Source organism: Notechis scutatus, chromosome 11, assembly GCF_049901735.1.
Source record: "Notechis scutatus isolate UNSWTSFEM ecotype Mainland chromosome 11, rNotScu1.2, whole genome shotgun sequence".
Classification (NCBI taxonomy): domain Eukaryota; kingdom Metazoa; phylum Chordata; class Lepidosauria; order Squamata; family Elapidae; genus Notechis; species Notechis scutatus.
The window spans coordinates 14,646,430-14,664,722 of NC_142019.1; the positions used below are offsets into that span (position 1 = coordinate 14,646,430).

The following is an 18,293-nucleotide window of genomic DNA, read 5'->3' on the forward strand; positions in this document are numbered from 1 at the left end:
ATGTAGCTTGCATAGATGCAAATTTACGAATGCTTTGGCCTCTCTTGGATATCTGGCTGTCAAGTTTCAAAATAAAGTCCTTGTTGTTGATTTAGGTTGTATACTTACATTTTAAAGAATTGTCTTCCCCTGTGTCCGTTCCTCCCTCCCTCCCTTCCTTTTCCCATAATACATTGAAACTTTGGAATAATCCTCATTTTAAATAGGAGGAAAATGCCTCCCTCCCTCCCTTTTCCATCCTTCCACCCACCTTTTCCTCCCTCCCTCCCTCCCTCCCTTCTTCCCTCATTTTCTTCTTCTTTTCCTTCTTTCCTTCAGTGACTGCCCATCTACCCAAAGAAACCCTGATACACATGAGGTTTCTTGTTGGAAGATACCCTGATGCTGATTTATTAATCTGATTTGTTCCATCTTTTTGATCTTGTTTGTGCAATGGTCCAAGTAAAGAACGGATTAAGAGAAAGATGCACTATAATGCAATAAATGAAAAGGACACCCTGGGTTTTGATAGCCAACATTGTTGGAATTCACCTGCCTGAACTGCTTTTAAGACCCATTTCCCCATCCTCACCTGGAGGATCATTTTTAATACTACCTCACGTATTAAAGAGAAATTGAAACAACCCTGAAATGCAGAGGGATTTTCTCCTCTCGGGAATAAATGGAGGTCATTATCCAGCTTTTTGCTTTCAAGCTTAAGGCAATGAATTTCCTCTTCAGTCCAATTCTGAAGCAATACTGGACTGAGATGACTCAGATTCATCACATAAAAAGGTGCTTTTGCAAATATTTGCATTGTTCACAGTATTATACAATCAAAAATTAGCAAGAGGGATTTAATTGAATTTACAAAGAATTTCGCTGGTTCTTTGACCAAAGGAGAATTCAAGAAGCCTTGACTGGAAAAAAAAGAAATGTTTGGTGCAAGTCCCAGCCTGCTCTTTTCCTTAGTGAGCAAGAATAAATTTGAGACCTATTTTTCGGGAAAAAAATATTAAGAGGTGTTGTTTTAACCTGCATGTTTCTTTGTGTGATTTTTGTCTCATTTCTGAAGTTTGAGGAACAACTAGCACTCTCAATTTCTGGTACAATGTAGAAATAATAGAAACTCGCCCTGCTTCCTTAATGCCATGTATAAAACAAAAAATAACAACAAAACCCCCAACCCTCCAATTATTCAGGTCATTGTTAAAAGCCTGTATTTTCATTAATTTAACATGCTGTAGGTTTGGTGAATTGTTACCTTCACATTTCATTTTTTTGGGGGGGAGGGCAAGGGGAAGTGGCTTATTGTGTCATATGACTCATATGAATCATAGAATGAAAGATTCTTAGGGTTGGAAGGGACCTTGGAGGTCTTCTAGTCCAACCCTCAGCTCAAGCAGGAGACCTTGTACCGTTCCAAGTCAAGTGACTGTCTCTTCTTTAAAAACTCCAGTGATGGAGTGACTACAACTTCTGAAGGCAAGCTGCTCCCCTGGTTAATTGTCCTCACTGTTAGGAAATTTCTCCTTAGTTCTAGGTTGGATCTCCCCTTGATTAGTTTCCACCCGTTGCGTCTTGTTCTGCCTTCACGGGCTTTGGAGAATAGCTTGACCCCTCCTCCTCTCTGTAACAGCCCCTCAAGTACTAGAAGACTGCTATCATGTCACCCCTACTCCTTATCTTTGCAAGGCCAGGCATACCTAGTTCTCCTCTAAGTATGTCTAGAATCCACTCCTTTTTTTCCTAGTTCATGCTTCCTTCCTGTTTCTTAATTTACAACTGCAATTGACCCCAATGTTTCTGTTGCTAAATGAGAATTTTTTTCCACTTTACAACCTTTCTAGCCACAGTATTTAAGTGAAGTTGTTAAGTTGGTAACATGGTTGTTAAGTGAATCCAGCTTCTTCACTGACTTTGCTTGTCAGAAGTTCGCAAAAGGGTGTTCTGACCACTCCCTTTTCCGACAAATCAAGCACAATTCAAAAGGAACAGAAATCTTGTAATGCTTTTACAAAATAATTAGCTGTGATCTGCACAAGCCTTGCCAAACTGAGCGAGACTTGCCAAAAGATAACAGACAAGAAATAATTTGCAAAATAAGAATCTTCAAATACAAATTCGGGATACTGGAATGTCCATGAGGCTGGAGTTTCAAAACGTCTTTGCCTTCTGCAAAGAAGGTTAGTTTCACAGCTGGCTTTTATCTTCTTGAAGGAGGAGCCATTACCTTGCAGCCTTACTCCTGAGTCACCTGTGCTGTTTTAACTGCTCTTTCCTATGAGCAATCCGGTGCATGCACGCATTTGGCACAGACTCCTCGGGAACCTCCTCATCACTGCTGCCAGCCCCCACAATCTCTGAAGGCAGCAGTCTACTTTCTAATGGTCCTGGCCTCTCATCTGAGTCCTCGCTCTCCTCAGCCATCCACACCTGCTGCCAGCTAACCACAACAAAGGGGATCAAGTGAGTTCGGGACACTGCAACTGTCATAAATAGGAACCATTTGCCAAGCGTGTGAATTTAGATCACGTGACTATGGGGATACTACAACGATGGTAAATGTGAAAAACAGTCATTTTTTTCCAGTACCGTTATAACTTTGAAGTTATGGTCACTAAATGAACTGTTGTAAGTCGTGGACTTGCCTATATTGCAGATCACGAGAAGAATGGATACTGAGCAGAGGTTGTCCCATCGCACAAGTTGTCCTCTGCAGATAGCACGAAGAATTACACAATTAAATTAAGAGTAATTGCTAGTAATTGCCCCATTTTGAAAGCAAATTCTACAGAAATAAGATTGCTCCCTCCAATATATATACCTTTCCGCCTCCTGCATTTCATTCTCAGCCCTCTGACCTTGAAACCATGTCTCAGGAGATACAGTGAACATTAAAGCTTTCCCGTCTCCCATCCAGCTGCCCCCTGCCCCCTCTCACCTCCCTGTATGGAGTTCATGGCAGATACTACTGGTCCATTGCCTTATTCTACTTGTTTTCCCCAAGGACTGAACTTGGCTGGTGATTTTATCTGGGGTGATCTTATTAAACCGGTGTTTTTCAATCTTGGAAACTTCTGTACACTGGACTTAGTAAACCAGCAATGGTCACCATGTCAAACACTGTCAGTTGAAGTCTGGACACCTGAAAGTTATCAAGGCTGAGAAAAGTGTATTAAATCACATTTTGAGAGCACAAGATAATTAACAGGAACAGCATCTTGCAATGACATGAAGCAGATTCAAGTTCACCTCTCTTTGATCATCCAATTTACTGATGGAACATCTCTTTCCAATTCCATATAATTGCTTTTAGGAGGAGAGTAAGTCTCTTCGTTGACTTTGTACATCTGTGCAGAGTGAGTCAAGTTGGTCAAGAAGACAGGAACGTTTTCCATTCCCCTCATTATATTTTAGCCATGGTAACCAAACCAAAATTTAAAAGATGCATGGAAAGATGGATCAGATTGTCTGCCTTGCATGGCCAATGTTTAGCATGGTTTTGAAGATCCAGCATTTTGTTCTCTTGATTGCCTCTATGTAGACCTGTAATTAAATGTACTTATTTATTTATTTGATTTCTCAATCGCTTACAAGATAATAGGTATAAGAATAAACATGAGTATGAACACAGGAGATAGGTACGAATAAATGGGGACAATAGGACAGGGACAATAGGCACAGTTGTGCACTTATGCACGGGGTGAGGTCAATAGTGGATAGTTTAAAAGTTTTGGGGGTTTGAGGATGTAACAACAAAGTCAGGTAGTGCGTTCCAGGCACTGGAATTTGTTCCTGTCCTTCTCTTCATTTTTTTGGCAGGACATCTGTTTCTAGATCCTTCGTCTTAAACATAGAGGAATCAAAAAGAGCTGAGCATAGAACTGTAGATTGAAGCTTAAAGGCCTGTATCAACTCTTATTATCTGGAGAGAGAGATAATAAATCTTCCATCTTGCTCTTCTTCACTGTGGAAAGGGAACTTCATGAGGACAGTGGTGACACCCAAGCAGGAAAAGCCCAAAGGGAACATCAGGCCAGCCATAAAACAAACTTGCATAGGAAAAGAGATTTAATAAAAGGTATTAAAGAAGCCCCTTAGACAAAAGCCCAAATAATTAAGAAAACTAAGGAAACAAGAAAAGAAAACCCTTACAAACACAAGACATGCCAAATCAGCTAAACAAACAGACAAAAGACACAAAATATATTGCAAAGGAGACAGACAGGAGATTGCCACAAAACAAATATAAGAAAACATTAGGAAACTGATAATCCAATCAAACTACCCTGCAAAGTTTGCCTTCTCCACCCCACGGAGTTTACCCTCTGGCGGAAATGAAGACAACCCCTGACAGGATTTAAAACATTAAGAAATACAAACACAAGCACTCACACACAAAAGGAGAAAAAGTATAAAATTCAGGGGTTTATTATACAAAGGGAGCTAGCTCCAGGAACGCAGACTTCTTGCTATCTCTCGCCTTCCTGAAAAATAAAAAGAACCGGCTTCCAAGTAGTTGTCTGAATCCTTGCACTGGAGTTCTCCCAGCAGGAAAACCGAACCCTCAGAAGAAAGGCATTTTCCAGCCTTTCAACATCACTAATCAAGGGGAGAAGCTTGTTCAGGACAAAAAGTGAGAGCTTTTCCACTGATACCTCTTGACCTTTTTAAGTTAGGGAAGGTTGCAAGGGAAGAAGGAAATCCTTGGGTCCTTGCTAAAATTATTAAAAATTAAAATATTCTTCACCCCCTGCTCTATTTTGCTATTTTTGGTGAATGGAACACAATTTCTTCATTCTCTGCAGCTTTATAATCTCTAATTTCAACTTCTCAAATTTCCTTTTTAAAAAAAATATAGGTCTCATTGTTCTTTAGTATAGTTACCGTGAGCCTGCCTTAAGAAGGAACAGATATGATTACGCATATTAAGATGTGTTTATCCCCATATTAACCCGATAATTTTGTTATTGAAGATACCAGATTTGGTGTCTCTGTAATTTAATAACAGAAATATGATCTCCATTGGATTGGTTATCTGGCTATCTTCTGCTGTCCTAGGGAACTGGCCTGGTTCGTTTAATTTGCAAATGAAATAGTGCAGCTACATTTTGCTATGTACATCTTGAAAAACCCGAATCTTTGTGTGTGCAATTTTGCTTGAGGAAGCTGAGCTCTGATTGAGCTATATATTTCGGGAGGATTCAACGTGATTCTTTCATGCTGAATGTTGCAGACGAGCGTGATTAAAAGAATCACATTTCTTGTAAATGGAACAGAAATAATTATTATTAAAAACAAACGAAGAAGCATCTTTTGGGAGGGGCTGGAGCAAAGTTTGCCATTTTCCCACTTTAACATATTAGTTTTCTCACGATTGCTATGTGTTTTCAATTATTATTTTTTGTTGCATATTTGTAACTAGCAGGGTACCCGTGTTTCGCTACGAAACTATGTGGTCAGGCTTAGTTTTTGGGGAGGAAAATAAGGGGGGAAAAAATTCTGCCTCTGCCTACCAGCATCCATCGGTATTCATCTGGCTAGCGTCTTGTCAGTGTGTGAGAGAGTTGAGAAACTGAAAGAGTATTTGCTGTGTGAGCAAGAAGGAGACAGCAAGGAGCCTGGGCGTGGCTTAGCTCAACTGTTCTGTACTAAAGCTGCTTAGTGCTGTGAAACTGAAACTCCTCTCCTCTGCTTGTGTTTTGCATTTGGAGCAGATTTCTTTTCAGGTGGGGAGAGGGAGTAGAACTCCTTAGCATCAGAGCGTGTTAATAATAATATACAAAATACTAATGGTCATTTTGAAAAATCCTTTCTTAGTGAGCCCCTAGAAGCCAAGAGGAACATATGTGCCCAATTTCAAGTGTGTAGGCTTTACGGTTCTGGAGATTTTGTGATGATGCATGAGTGGTATTTCGCTTTTATATATACTCTAGCTTGTTTAGCCTTAAGGATGCAATTCTATGCATCTCTTTTCAGAAGTCTTGCTTTAGGAAAATAATGTTTAGAGGCATGGGACTTGAGGAAGCCCTGTTTCCAGATGACCTGATGCTTAGTTGACACCGAACTGCAGTATCTCCAAAGAAGAAAGGCTTTGTTCATTAGAAATACTTGTTTTATTGGAACTTAATGTCATCACCAGGATGAGGAAAGCTTGTGAACCATGTAGGGCTGTAGCTTTGTGATATAAACATCTGCATTTAATCAACATTTTTTGTCTTCTCCAATGTGGGGATTACTCCCCCCCCCCAAACCCAGATTGATGGGAATTGTAGTGAAACACTAACGGAAGGCTATGAACTTGCAAAAAGCTAGTTTATTCTTGATTGTAATGGCTCAAGGAAGGTTATGTTATCCTTCCTCCTTATTTTCATTGAAGGCAACGGTGTATTGAGCCCAGAAACTCTTGCAAAAGAGGTTCCTGCACAAGTCTGGTCGGTTTGTTCTTTGAATTAAGTCTCTGTGCAGTTCTTCATCCATTTATATGTGCTTATTTGTTCGCTATTTTTTTTTTTGCCTGCCTCAATCAAAAGACTTTTGGCAGTGACAATCATAACAATGAAATGTTCCTGTTACCATTAAAATGAGCTAAAAATAAAGAAGCAAAAAAGAATAATAATTAAACCACGGATCACATAAAAAAATCCACCAGTTCTAAAAACAATGAAAATAGAGGCTGACTCTTAAAACTTATTAATTTACAGCCACAATCTAAAAATAAAGATTTCTAAGCACTACGAGAAGAAGCAGGAAATAGATATAGAAATGATAAAGGATAGATAGATAGATAGATAGATAGATAGATAGATAGATAGAAAGAAAAAGACATATGTATATATATTTCCCTGTATCTGTCTGTCTGTCTGTCTGTCTGTCTGTCTGTCTGTCTCTCTCTCTCTATCCCCCCCTCTCTCTTTCTCTACATATCTGTCTCTATCTATCTATCTATCTATCTATCTATCTATCTATCTATCTATCTATCTATCTATCTATCTATCTCCATCTATTATTTCTCTCTATATCTATCTATCTACATATCTACCTACCTACCTACCTACCTACCTACCTATATCCATCTATTATCCCTCTCTCTATCTACATATCTATCTGTCTGTCCATCTGTCTATCTATCTATCTCCATCTATTATCTCTTCCTACCTACCTACAAGATTCAGTGTCCCTAAACAGCATCAGAATCAAATCCCGACACACATACAGGTAACTTTCTCCTTTTCCAGTTTCCATTCATTGCTTCTTGTCCTGCCTTCAACTGCTTTAGAGAATATGTTGACCCCTTCCTCTTTATGGCAACCCCTCAAATATTGGAAAACTGCTATCATTTCACCCCAGTCCTAGCCTTTTCTTTAGGCTAGCCATTACCCAATTCCTGCAACAGTTCTTCATACATTTTAGTTTCCAGGCCTTTAATCACCTTAGTTGCTGTTCTCTGCACTTTTCCTAAAATCTCAACATTTTTTTTTTTTTTGGCATTTTGTGTCAACATCTTATCTATTCATATTTTCCTTTTCCACTTTCTTGAAATACTATCAGTTTCCTTTTGTTGACAAGGGAAGGTCCTTCTAAAAATATACATATTTAGTTTAGGGAGATACCTTCATATATTTTTTTTGTCCAGGATGTGGTGAAAGCTGCCTCTTTCCCAACCTAGAGCCAATGATGATTGAACGATGGTCGAAATAACTATTTTTCCACTTATTGGTTCTTGAAAGAAAACAGCTTTCCTGTTTCAAATAATAAATTAGAGAGTGAGAGCAAGACCTCACACAAACAATTTGTAAAGGCAATTGAGAAGTATAAGTTGTGTTAAGCTTCTCCTGCCTTGAAATATCTTCTGAAGGTTGACCTTCTTTCCTTGCTTGACATAAAAGTGGAAATATACATGTCTTCTCTCACCCCCAAAGGACCAGATTTTAATTTCCTGCTCAAGCAGGAAATCCTATAGCATTCTGGACAAATGGTTGTCCAATCTCTTCTTAAAAACTTCCAGGGATGGAATACCTACAACTTCTGGAGGCAAGCTGTTCCACTGATTAATTGTTCTAACTGTCAGGAAATTTCTCCTTAGTTCTAGGTTGCCTCTCTCCTTGATTAGTTTCCATCCATTGCTTCTTGTCCTGCCCTCAGGTGGCTTTGGAGTGTAGGTTGACCCCCTCTTTTTTGTGTCAATTTCTGATGATACTGAGTCTAGCCCAGGGGTAGGGAAACTTGGCTCTTTTTATCACTTATGGACTTCAACTCCCAGAATTCCTGAGTGAGCCATAAAAGATTCCCCATCCCTGGCCTACTGGTTTTTCAGTGGGGGAAATCAATTTTTGACTTGAATGGGACTTGGCTCTTTTGTTGTGACTGGAAGGTTTGAACTTTGAGTCTGATGTATCAGAAGACACAGGTTCAAGTGATGAGGAAGGTTTGGCATTGGAATTGGAGCCTGCTTTAATGAGAGATGCAGACATGAGCCAGGAGGATGAGGGAGTGTCGGAATCACCATCCTCTCCGGAACCTTCCACATCAATCATGCCTCAGGTGTCAGCAGCTGATCCACAGAACATACCAGAGTCCTTGAGTGATGATCAAAATGATGAATGTTGGGTTGATGCAAGGACTAGAGCAAGCACAATTTGAAAGGAAACGTCAAGCCAGAGACTAATTAGAGAGACTGACATGCCCCTTCAAGGAATATAAGGAGGCGTGCTAGTTAATGGTCTTTGTCCGGATCAAACTTCTTCGCAGCTTTGAAGAAGCCTCCTGTTTGCCTATTTTGGCTCTGAATTATCTTGCGGCTCGTTATCTTGGTTTGAAGACAGTTTGTGGGAAAGCTGCCAACGAAGATTACAGAGAAAAGTTAACTCTGTGGTTTCTGATATTATTTGTTCGTGTTTATTTCTTTGGGACAGTTGGACTCTCACTTTGTGGCTACAGGTGAGACAGAACAGTTTAATATACAAATGTAGGACATATGTCCTACATTTGTATATTAAACAGTCCCATTCAAGTCCTACATTTATATATTAAGCAGTCTCATTCAAGAAAAAAAAATTGATTCCCCCCACAACTGAAAAACCAGTAGGCCAAGGATGGGGAACCTTTTATGGCTCACTCAGGAATTCTGGGAGTTGAAGTCCATAAGTGATAAAAGAGCCAAGTTTCCCTACCTCTGGTCTAGCCCATCTATGGTGGACTAAGCTGTAACCTTCTGCCTTTGGATAAAATGTATTCTTATGAATAAGGTGCTATCAGGTCATTTCTGACTGTTTGATCATTTCAAAAAAGCTTTCAGAATAGAAAAGGATCTAGTCCTATGTGATACTCGTCTGAAGTTCAAAAGACCATGGGAAGTCATTAGTTTAAACTTCTAGAAAAAGGATCTTCCTTGACTTGATGCTTGTGGTGAAGAATAGAGAGACTAAAAGGGATGGCAATAAACAGACAGGAGAGAGAACGAATGGTTAAGCCCAATTTATACACCTAGTCCTTAAGCACATTCACCAGTGACATGCAACTCCTCTTATTCTCAAGACAATGAAGCTCTTGAAGTGGATGAAAAGGCCTCCTATGTGTGGCTTACGAGGACGGGAGCAAGCTAGCCAATTGGACGATGGCATAAACTAGTATTGTGGGTCTCCAGTTTGTGGAAAGTTCTCTCGTGGTCCAAGTAGATAGCCCCATCATTTAGAACAGGGGTGTCCAACCGTGGCAACTTTAAGACTTGTGGACTTCAACTCCCAGAATTCCTCAGCCAGCAAGCTGAGGAATTCTGGGAGTTGAAGTCCACAAGTCTTAAAGTTGCCAAGGTTGGACACCCCTGATTTAGAAGGTCTAGGTCACCCTTCCTCAGCCTGTTTTAAGGCTTCCAGATGTTCTATGATCACCGTTCCCAGAAGTCCAGGTAACTTACTCGTTGGTTTTTAGCCAATTTAGGATGGTGGGAATTCCAACAAGTGATAATTGGGAACACCAACTGTGTTTTTTTCCCCTCCTAGCGGTCACGTCTTTCCTCTTCCACACTTACAAGGGTGCCTGAACTGAGCTATCTCTTCCATGCACCATTTCTGGTTAACTCTAAATAAATCAGCTCTAAATAATTTACAACCTTTGGGAATTGCCATTGTGTAATTTCTGGGAGACAACTGAAATAGCTTACCCTTCACTATTTTTATCCTCATGACTGGTGTGGAATCAAGAATTGATTTCCTTCCTAGTAAGAATAACACTTTCCTGAAGGGGTATTTTTTTTTTTTTGGTTTTGTTTTGTTTTGACTTTTCACGTTGGGCGAAATTAGTAATGCAATCTGTTTTGATCTTGGGATCTGTTCAAGGTATCTGCCAGAGACATCTTGGCATGCAATCGAAATCAGTACATTTCCAGAAAATAACTGCTCCTGTGCTCCGTCTCTCTCTTTTTTTTTAACCCCATTGTTTTTTAGGAGTTGGTGAGAGGCGTACAACTCGGAGCATTATATAACACTGTCAGCTTAATAATGGATCTGGAGAAATCTTCTGTCTGGGGATCGCTGAAACAAAGGACGAAGCCTTTGTTACAAAACCTGAGCGTCAGAAGGACTAAAAAAAGCTCAGCCAAACTCATCGAGAAAAGAAAAATTCATCCTTTAGATCGCCGACTTAGCTCCTCGGTGCCCGACGTGCTGAACATAGAAACAAAACTTGAAGAAGAGACCCACTACTCAAGGGCCAAAGCCATGTCCACTTACTTCCCAAGCGGTTTTTCTGCCACGGAGATATTTCTTGAAACCAGTAGTGACTCTTCCATGAGGCAGACAGAGGAAGAATGGCAATGGCGGAAGGAGGAGACTGTCCGCTTGGAAATTGGGGTTCAGGAAACTGAAGAGTTGGTGGTTTCTGCATCAGATCTGGAAGAGAGGCGGAAATCCAGCGAAGATTTTTTTGAGCTTCTGCAAAGGAATACTTTCAACAATGACGTTACAGAAGACCCCCTTGAGGTAATATATTTTGGGGAGGGGGACAATTAAATCTGACATAAGTTTCTTCACAGCATGTTTCCTAAGCTTTGGGCAATTTTAAAAAATAGGGCAAATAAAAATGAATCTTTTTGGGTAGCAGGAGATAGGCTTAAACATACAAAAAGGTTTATATCACTGGGGAATTGATGTAGATCTCATTCATCTAGAGTGGTATTTCTCAACTTTGGAGATACGTGGACTTCCAACTCCCAGAATTCCCCAGCCAGTGCTATGCTGGCTGGGGAATTCTGGGAGTTTAAGTCCACATATCTTCAGTTGATCACACTGATCTAGAAGGCATTGATTTAGAGAAGATAATCCAAGCTTACATGTAGCTTATTTCTAAAAGCTGTTAAGTCTCTCTTGAGTCAAATTTAAGTGCTGGTCACTTCACATAATACACCCCTGTTGTTCTTTTTGATACAAGGTGGGAATGATTTGACACTGCCTTGTTGTTGTTCTGTTTGTAACAACTCAGTATAGTCTACAATCCAAGACGCTCAATTTCAATACTACACAGCTTTTCTGAAATCAGCCAAAGGACCTGTCTATAAGTCAAGATCAACTCAAGGGCATTGTTACTGTAAATGGCATTTCTATTTTAAAAATAAATGAAGCTTTTAAATCATTGTCATTGTAGCTTTCTTCAGTCTGTCATATTCCCCCTCCCCAAATTTTAGGTTTTGTAGTCACAACATATTAAGTTGAATTTACTTACAGGAAATTGAGTGAAAACTTCTTCCATCTGAGCCAAAGTATATTTAAGGCAGACAAACAAAGTGGCACATATTCAATCACTTTAGAAACAACTTTAGGGAATCATAAGATTCTTTAAATTTCAAACTCCTACAATCTCCTGTTTAGACAATTAAATTTTCTCTTGCTAGATTCTCTGCTTTCAGTTTGACTGATATGCTGTCTAAACTCTCTCTCTCTTCTCTTCTCTTCTCTTCTCTTCTCTTCTCTTCTCTTCTCTTCTCTTCTCTTCTCTTCTCTTCTCTTCTCTTCTCTTCTCTCTTCTCTTCTCTTCTCTTCTCTTCTCTTCTCTTCTCTTCTCTTCTCTTCTCTTCTCCTCTCTTCTCATCTTATTCCTCCCCCCCTTTCTCCATCTCCATCTCTATATCTCTTTCTATCACTCTATCTCTTTCTATTTCTCTGTCTCTCTGTCTTGACCTTACTGGCAATCTTCTACTTTTCTAGTTATACGCAACTTCATTTTCTCTCCTAGATTCTCTGCTTTCCGTGTAACTGATTTGCTCTCCCTCTTGCTCTCGTTTTCTTTATCTTAGTGATGGTATCAAAAATAATTGAGTGTGTAGGATTGTTTGTTTCCCATTTGCATCTCAAAAAGACATCAATTGGCTTAATATTTAGCATTAAACAGAATTATCAAATTAAGGGTTACTCATCTGGGTAAGCTCTGTTGCACACAAACCAAAATACACATTTTATTTCTGGGTAAAAAATATATCTAGTAATACTGAATTTAAAAATCAGTCAAAAGCTATTTGAGGCAAGCGGCAGCTGTTGATATGGGAACTAAGTACCTCTGTTGACATTCTTATGTTTCATCCTTGACTTGAAAGCTTTTGTCTCTATTTTTCAGTTGACTCATACAATTTAGCTGAAACAAACACTCCAATTTTCTTCTCGGGGTATTTTGAACATGCTGCCTTTCAGGAACTATTTTTGGGACTAGAAATATTGCACATCAGATTAGATGGAGATGGTTCAAATCTTTCCCCCATCTTAGAAATCTTTCAGATAGTTATGGGTGCTCCATCACTGGAGGGTTATAAGAAGAGATTGGACAGCCATTTGTCTGGAAAGGAATAGGGTCCCTTACTCGAGCAGAGGGTTGGAATAGAAGATCTCTAAGGCCCCTTCCATCTCAGTTATTCTGTTATTCCTGAATCCCCATGAGATTTAATAACCTCATAATCTTTCCCAGAAACCTTGAAATATTCCTGCAATCTCACAAGGCCTCAGATAATTGATATCATTTGGAAGGGGAGCCCTTTAAGGGTCTCTTGTCTTGTCATGCCCCAAATCCAAGGAGGAAGACGAACAGCCATCAGGGAGCGGGAAAGAGTAGAGGAAACTGGGGAAGGACAAAATCAGGATGGGCAGAGCCTGTCAGTGTAGCAGATAATTTTGTGTACTAAGCTTAGATCAGACCGTAGGCAGTTTGTCCAGAAGGCATAAGGTATTCTATTGCGAGGGGAGGAGTGGAGGACTCTCCTCGTGAAATAACCTTCTGACTCGCTCAGTTGTATTAATGTCCGTTATACAGTGTGGATTCCAGGCAGATGAGCTGTATTCGAGAATTGGTCTGGCGAAGGTTTTGTATGCCCTGGTTTGCAGTTCAATGTTACCGGGGAAGAAGCTTCTCCTGTAACGTTGAACTGCAGTGTCCTGAGATCACATGATCACCATTTTTGAGCTTCCCGATCGACTTCAGACAAGCAGAGTCAATGAGGGAAGCCAGATTTGTTTAGCGGTTGCCTGATTCACTTAGCAACGGTGGCAAAAAGATTGCAGAACTGGGTGTGACTCACTTAATGACCATCTTGCCTAGCAAGAGAAATCCTGATCCCTTTGTGGGTCGTAGGACTACCTGTATTGTTCTTAGGTAAACACTGGTTGAACCCTTCATCAATGCAACGTGATGACGTGTCAACAAAATCTCCCTAATTCACAATTTCTTTTTCTTTTTTTCTGCAGCAATCATACGGAGATTCCAGCCTTGACTCTTCATATTCGTCTCAGATATCTGAACCTGTGAGTAATTTTGTTGTTCTCGTTTGAAACGGAGTGAAACTCAAGAAATAGCGGTTAATTGGATGGTTCTAAATATCAGTTCAGCAATACTTTAGTGGAGAGAGATTTCTGTGTATTGGGGCTGAGTTTTTTAACAGCCACATCGGACAATGTTTGCAACAGAAATTATTTGATTATTTCTTCTAGTTCAGAGGTGGTATTCAGCCAGTTCTGACCAGTTCTGGAGAACCAGTAGCAGAAATTTTGAGGGGTTCGGAGAACCGGCCAATACCACCTCTGACTGGCCCGCCAACCCCATCTCTTTTCTGCCTCCCATCGAGTCCCAGCTGATCGGCTGAGTCTCCTTTGGTTGCCCTGTACAGGAGAATGGAGCTGGAAAGCAGGTTAGTGGGGAGGGAATGGGGATTTTTCAAGCTATGCCCACAGAACCACGAGTAAATTTTTTTGAATCCCACCACTGTTCTAGTTCCGTGTTTTTTTGGAGAGATCCGAGTGGCCTGGCTCATCATGTGGAAAACACAGCTTATAAAAAACACAGAACATTCACCGAAATCAGAGGCACTCTCTGTGTATTTATTTACTTCATAGGTTGCTCAAAGTACAGTCCAGAAAAAAAAGAAAAGAAAAATGAGGAAGCCAAAAAGAAAATCAGAAAGTGATTTACAAACTTTTAAAACTGATTGAAATTGTTGAAGCAACGCTAGATCAGTGCTGCCTATAGAAGTAGACAAAAAAAAAATCAGTTGGTATTAAACAAAGAAAACCTCTTTAAGATGGATCTTGACTCAAACAATTAACCAAAGTTTCTATCTGATCTAAAAAGTTCCAACCTTATTTAACAAGACAGGCAAAAGCTAATATGTGAAAACTGTAAGCTAAAGAGGCTCACAAATTTGAATGGGTTCTAAGTCAATATTTAGAGCTGTACAGATTTTCAAGTTGAATTAAATTTTATACCAGATTTATTTTAGACAGTGATGTGTGTTCCCATAGTTTAATTTGCCAGTTTGCTAAAGAGCGGGATTGTATATGATTTCCAGGAAGAAGCATAAAACATTCTGACAGATATATTTGGTTTGGAGACCAAGAATTGCTTAGGTAGTCATGGAGCTGACAGAACACACAATGGAGAAGGGGGTGGATGATGGTTGATTTGATTGTGGCCAAATCAAGAGTTGACTGCAGTAGGGAATTTGACTTTTTGTGAAGTCAGTTCCTAGTGTTGTGGTTTGCCGATAGCCGGTGCAGCCGGCAGCGGAATCGGACAGTGGAGAAGAACGGGGATCAATCCGGGAGTCTGGAAAGGACTCGGATGATGGTCCTGCATCCAATGCAGAGATGGGGCCAGGACCATCTGGGAGTGGGGTGCTGACTCTGGAGGCTCCAGAGTCTGGCAGCAGCGAGGCTGAGGACCCAGGGGAGCCTGTTCCCAGTGCATGTGTGCGCAGAGCTGCTAGAAGGCAAGAGAGCTGAGACAAAAGGGGCTCTTGGAGGCTTGGAGGTGATTGCCCCTCCCATAAGGTATAAAGGACAGGCAAAGATGATGAAACCTTTGCAGGAAGCAAAGTCGTTCATTCGGTTCAGATTCATTCTTGAAGCTCTTTGTACTTCGGTTGGTTTCTTTTCTAGTTCACTTGGCACTTCTGTTATTGGCAGCACTTCACAGGAAAGAAAGGTGGGTGATTATCTCGAGATACTGTTTGAGATTCATTACCGGCTGGGAATGAAAATATTTCCCAGCATTGCAATAAAACAAGACTTGTTTTTAAAATAAGTGTGTGTGTGTGTTTACGGTCTTGGAAGCCTTAGTCAGAACATCTAGAAGGGTGATTGAGCATTGTCTGTATTGGCTCTTCAGGGGAAATGAAACTGATAGCTGACTTTCTTTTTTTCAAAACCTTTTTCTAGCCTCTTGAGGGAGCCGGTGATGGTTTGAATAAACCCAGTTCCTTTGCATATCTGCTGATGATACACCTGAAGGAAGGCAGGAACCTGGTCATCCGGGATCGCTGTGGTGAGTCACTTTCTAAATCGTTTCTGAGTTCTGAGGCACATAAATGCAGGTATCCATTTAAGTCTGTGTACATTTATGTTTCTGTGAGAAATTATGCTACTGACTCGAATTGTGGTCTCTGTAGAACCCTCTGAGACTTCCAAGTTGACAGATTGGTAATAATGGTCAGTGATCAGCAAAGTTTAAAAGAACAAACACAGAGTGAAGCAAGCACAAGAGGGAAAGAATTATGGAATAAATGCAGAAAGAGGGAGGAAGGGAAGGAAGGAAATAATCACAGATTTGAGTAAAAAGCTCTTAATTCTTTCTCCTGTTAAAGAACAATGTACACATGATTCTTTTTTTCTCTTTCCTTTCCCTTTGTTTCATTTTCTTTCCCTTCCTTTCCTTTCTTTTCCCTTTTCCCTTCCCTTTCTCCTTTCACCTCCCTTTCCCTTCCCTTCCTTTCTTTTCCCTTTCCTCTTCCCTTTCTCCTTTCCTTTCCTTCTCCTTCTCTTCCCTTCTTTTCCCTTTCTCCTTCCCCTTTCCTTTTCCTTTCTCCTTCCCTTCCCTTTCTTTTTTTCTTGCTAGAGAACTACATTTCATGTAGACCTGTGGGTTTTCTTGAGGTCTGATTTAACTTAAATTACTGGGAATTGTTTAAGTTGCAGTTCCAGAACCTCCAGAGGTCCTTATGATGTGATTAGTTACCCTGGACTCATATGTAAATAGAAACACCATTAAGGTTTGGACTTTGTAGCTTTCTTTTAATTTTTTTAAAAAAGTCAAACATACCAAATTAAGTGTCAGAATAGAATGACATCCAGTTTAGCCTACGTGCCTTGAATTTTCTGGGAGCCCCCAATCATATATCTGCTCTAACCATCGATGAAGGCCAATGGAGGGCTACCACTTCCTCCTGCATGTGGGAATGCAGATTCTTACTAAAAGAAACCTAGCTAAGTAGCTTTCCATAGGAAGTGGGCAGCAATTCCCCTTAATGAAAGATCTGAGATTATTCTGTGTTTCTTTATTAGGCCAGTTGATTTTAGTGAGAATGTGATGTCACTCCTGTTTCCTTTTGGTGGTATTTTGGTTTAGTGGTTATTTAGCAAGTCTTTAGACTCAAAGGCCTCACTGCCCCCGCTACCTTTGAATTCTTTGAAAATAAAAATTAACCTCCCAAAAAAGAACGAAAAAGATTTTATTGTATTATGTGCCACAATGCAAAATACCTGATATGGGTTAGAACTGGTTTTTTTCTTTTTTTTTCCAAAGAAGTTTTTGTTTCAATAAAAAAAGGTCATTTCATCATAGAAAAAAGGAAAGTGGCTGATTTCATCCATCGTGCTAAGTCATGGTTTCTTTTAACTGTGGTTTGTTAAGCAGGCTGCAGTACACATATAACATACAAAAATCAACGCAAACTGCAAGAAATAAAAGAATAAAAGGAAATCAGAAAAATAGAGAAAGAATAAGAACAAAGCAAAGAAAAGGAAATGTATAAATAACTTCCCCTTTCATCACAAGGAAAAAACAATTTTAATAACTTATCACCTTCTCGCTGAAAGCAACAATCTTTTCATCCCATATCTCATATCTTATTTATAAACAGATCTTATTCAGTCCCTTAATGTTAGGAAAAACATTTCATTTGTGTTTTAGTGGCTCCCTCTGCTGGATATTTTGTAACATTGCAACGTATTAGATAGAAGAATTGAGTAAATATGTACCGGTACCTCCAAAGTTTTGCCAACTGCAATCTGTTGATCTCTTTAGCAAAATAAAGACTGTTTATTTCCCCTATTTCAAGCTTCTTAAATCAGCCTCTAAATTCAGGAGCACATTGTTTGGATACTGAGCCAAATCTGACTTCTCCTTTTGCTAAAGCTTTCTCCCATAAAAAGGCGGCGGTTATTGTTATATTTTACTTCCTTGTTGTCAATATTCTTTAGAATTTATTTCAAACTTTTTGGGGTTGCATTTTCAGTTAGCCTTATGGCTATGAGGTGTGGAAGATGCCGGAGTCCTCTCTTTTCCATCCTCTCTTTTTCTTTCACCCTATGGATGTGATGTTCCTATTCACATCTTCCTACTTCGATATTAATTTAGGCGTGGGAAGCAAGGGAGGTTGTGGATTGCACAGCAAGACATAGAGCGCTCTCTCTCTCACACACACACCCTGTGTGTAACCCAGACCAGGGAAAGAAAAACCCATGCTTTATTCAAGTCTGTAAATCATTGTCTTCTTGCTTCATGGCTTTGTTGTTATGATAGCAACTTCACCCAAGTCACATCTTGGATAAAACTGGAAAAAGCAGAAGCTCTTTTAGAGAAGAAAAGAAAATCTAGATTTGCCAAGGGAACAATTCCTTTCCAGTCTCCAGTGCTGAGTTGTTAGACTAAAGTGTAGGGATTCATAACTAAGTTGTGAAAATCACTTATTAGGGTTTGGATCATTAAGGAACGGGGGGCTAAAACATATGATGAACAGTTACAGGAAAGGGGTATATTTAGTCTAACAAAGAGACAGATTA

At 39.9% G+C, this 18,293-nt stretch overlaps 1 protein-coding gene across 1 annotated transcript in view; it reads left to right on the top strand.

Annotated features, from left to right (window-relative positions):
* The window catches only part of MCTP2 (multiple C2 and transmembrane domain containing 2), a 150,465-nt gene that overhangs the window by 21,433 nt on the left and 110,739 nt on the right, over positions 1-18,293 (top strand). Inside the window, exons 2-4 of the mRNA XM_087972852.1 lie at positions 10,428-10,961; positions 13,707-13,763; positions 15,672-15,777. Of these exons, the coding sequence (XP_087828978.1) occupies positions 10,482-10,961; positions 13,707-13,763; positions 15,672-15,777 (643 nt within the window). The 5' untranslated portion in view covers positions 10,428-10,481. The remainder of the gene's footprint in view (positions 1-10,427; positions 10,962-13,706; positions 13,764-15,671; positions 15,778-18,293) is intronic.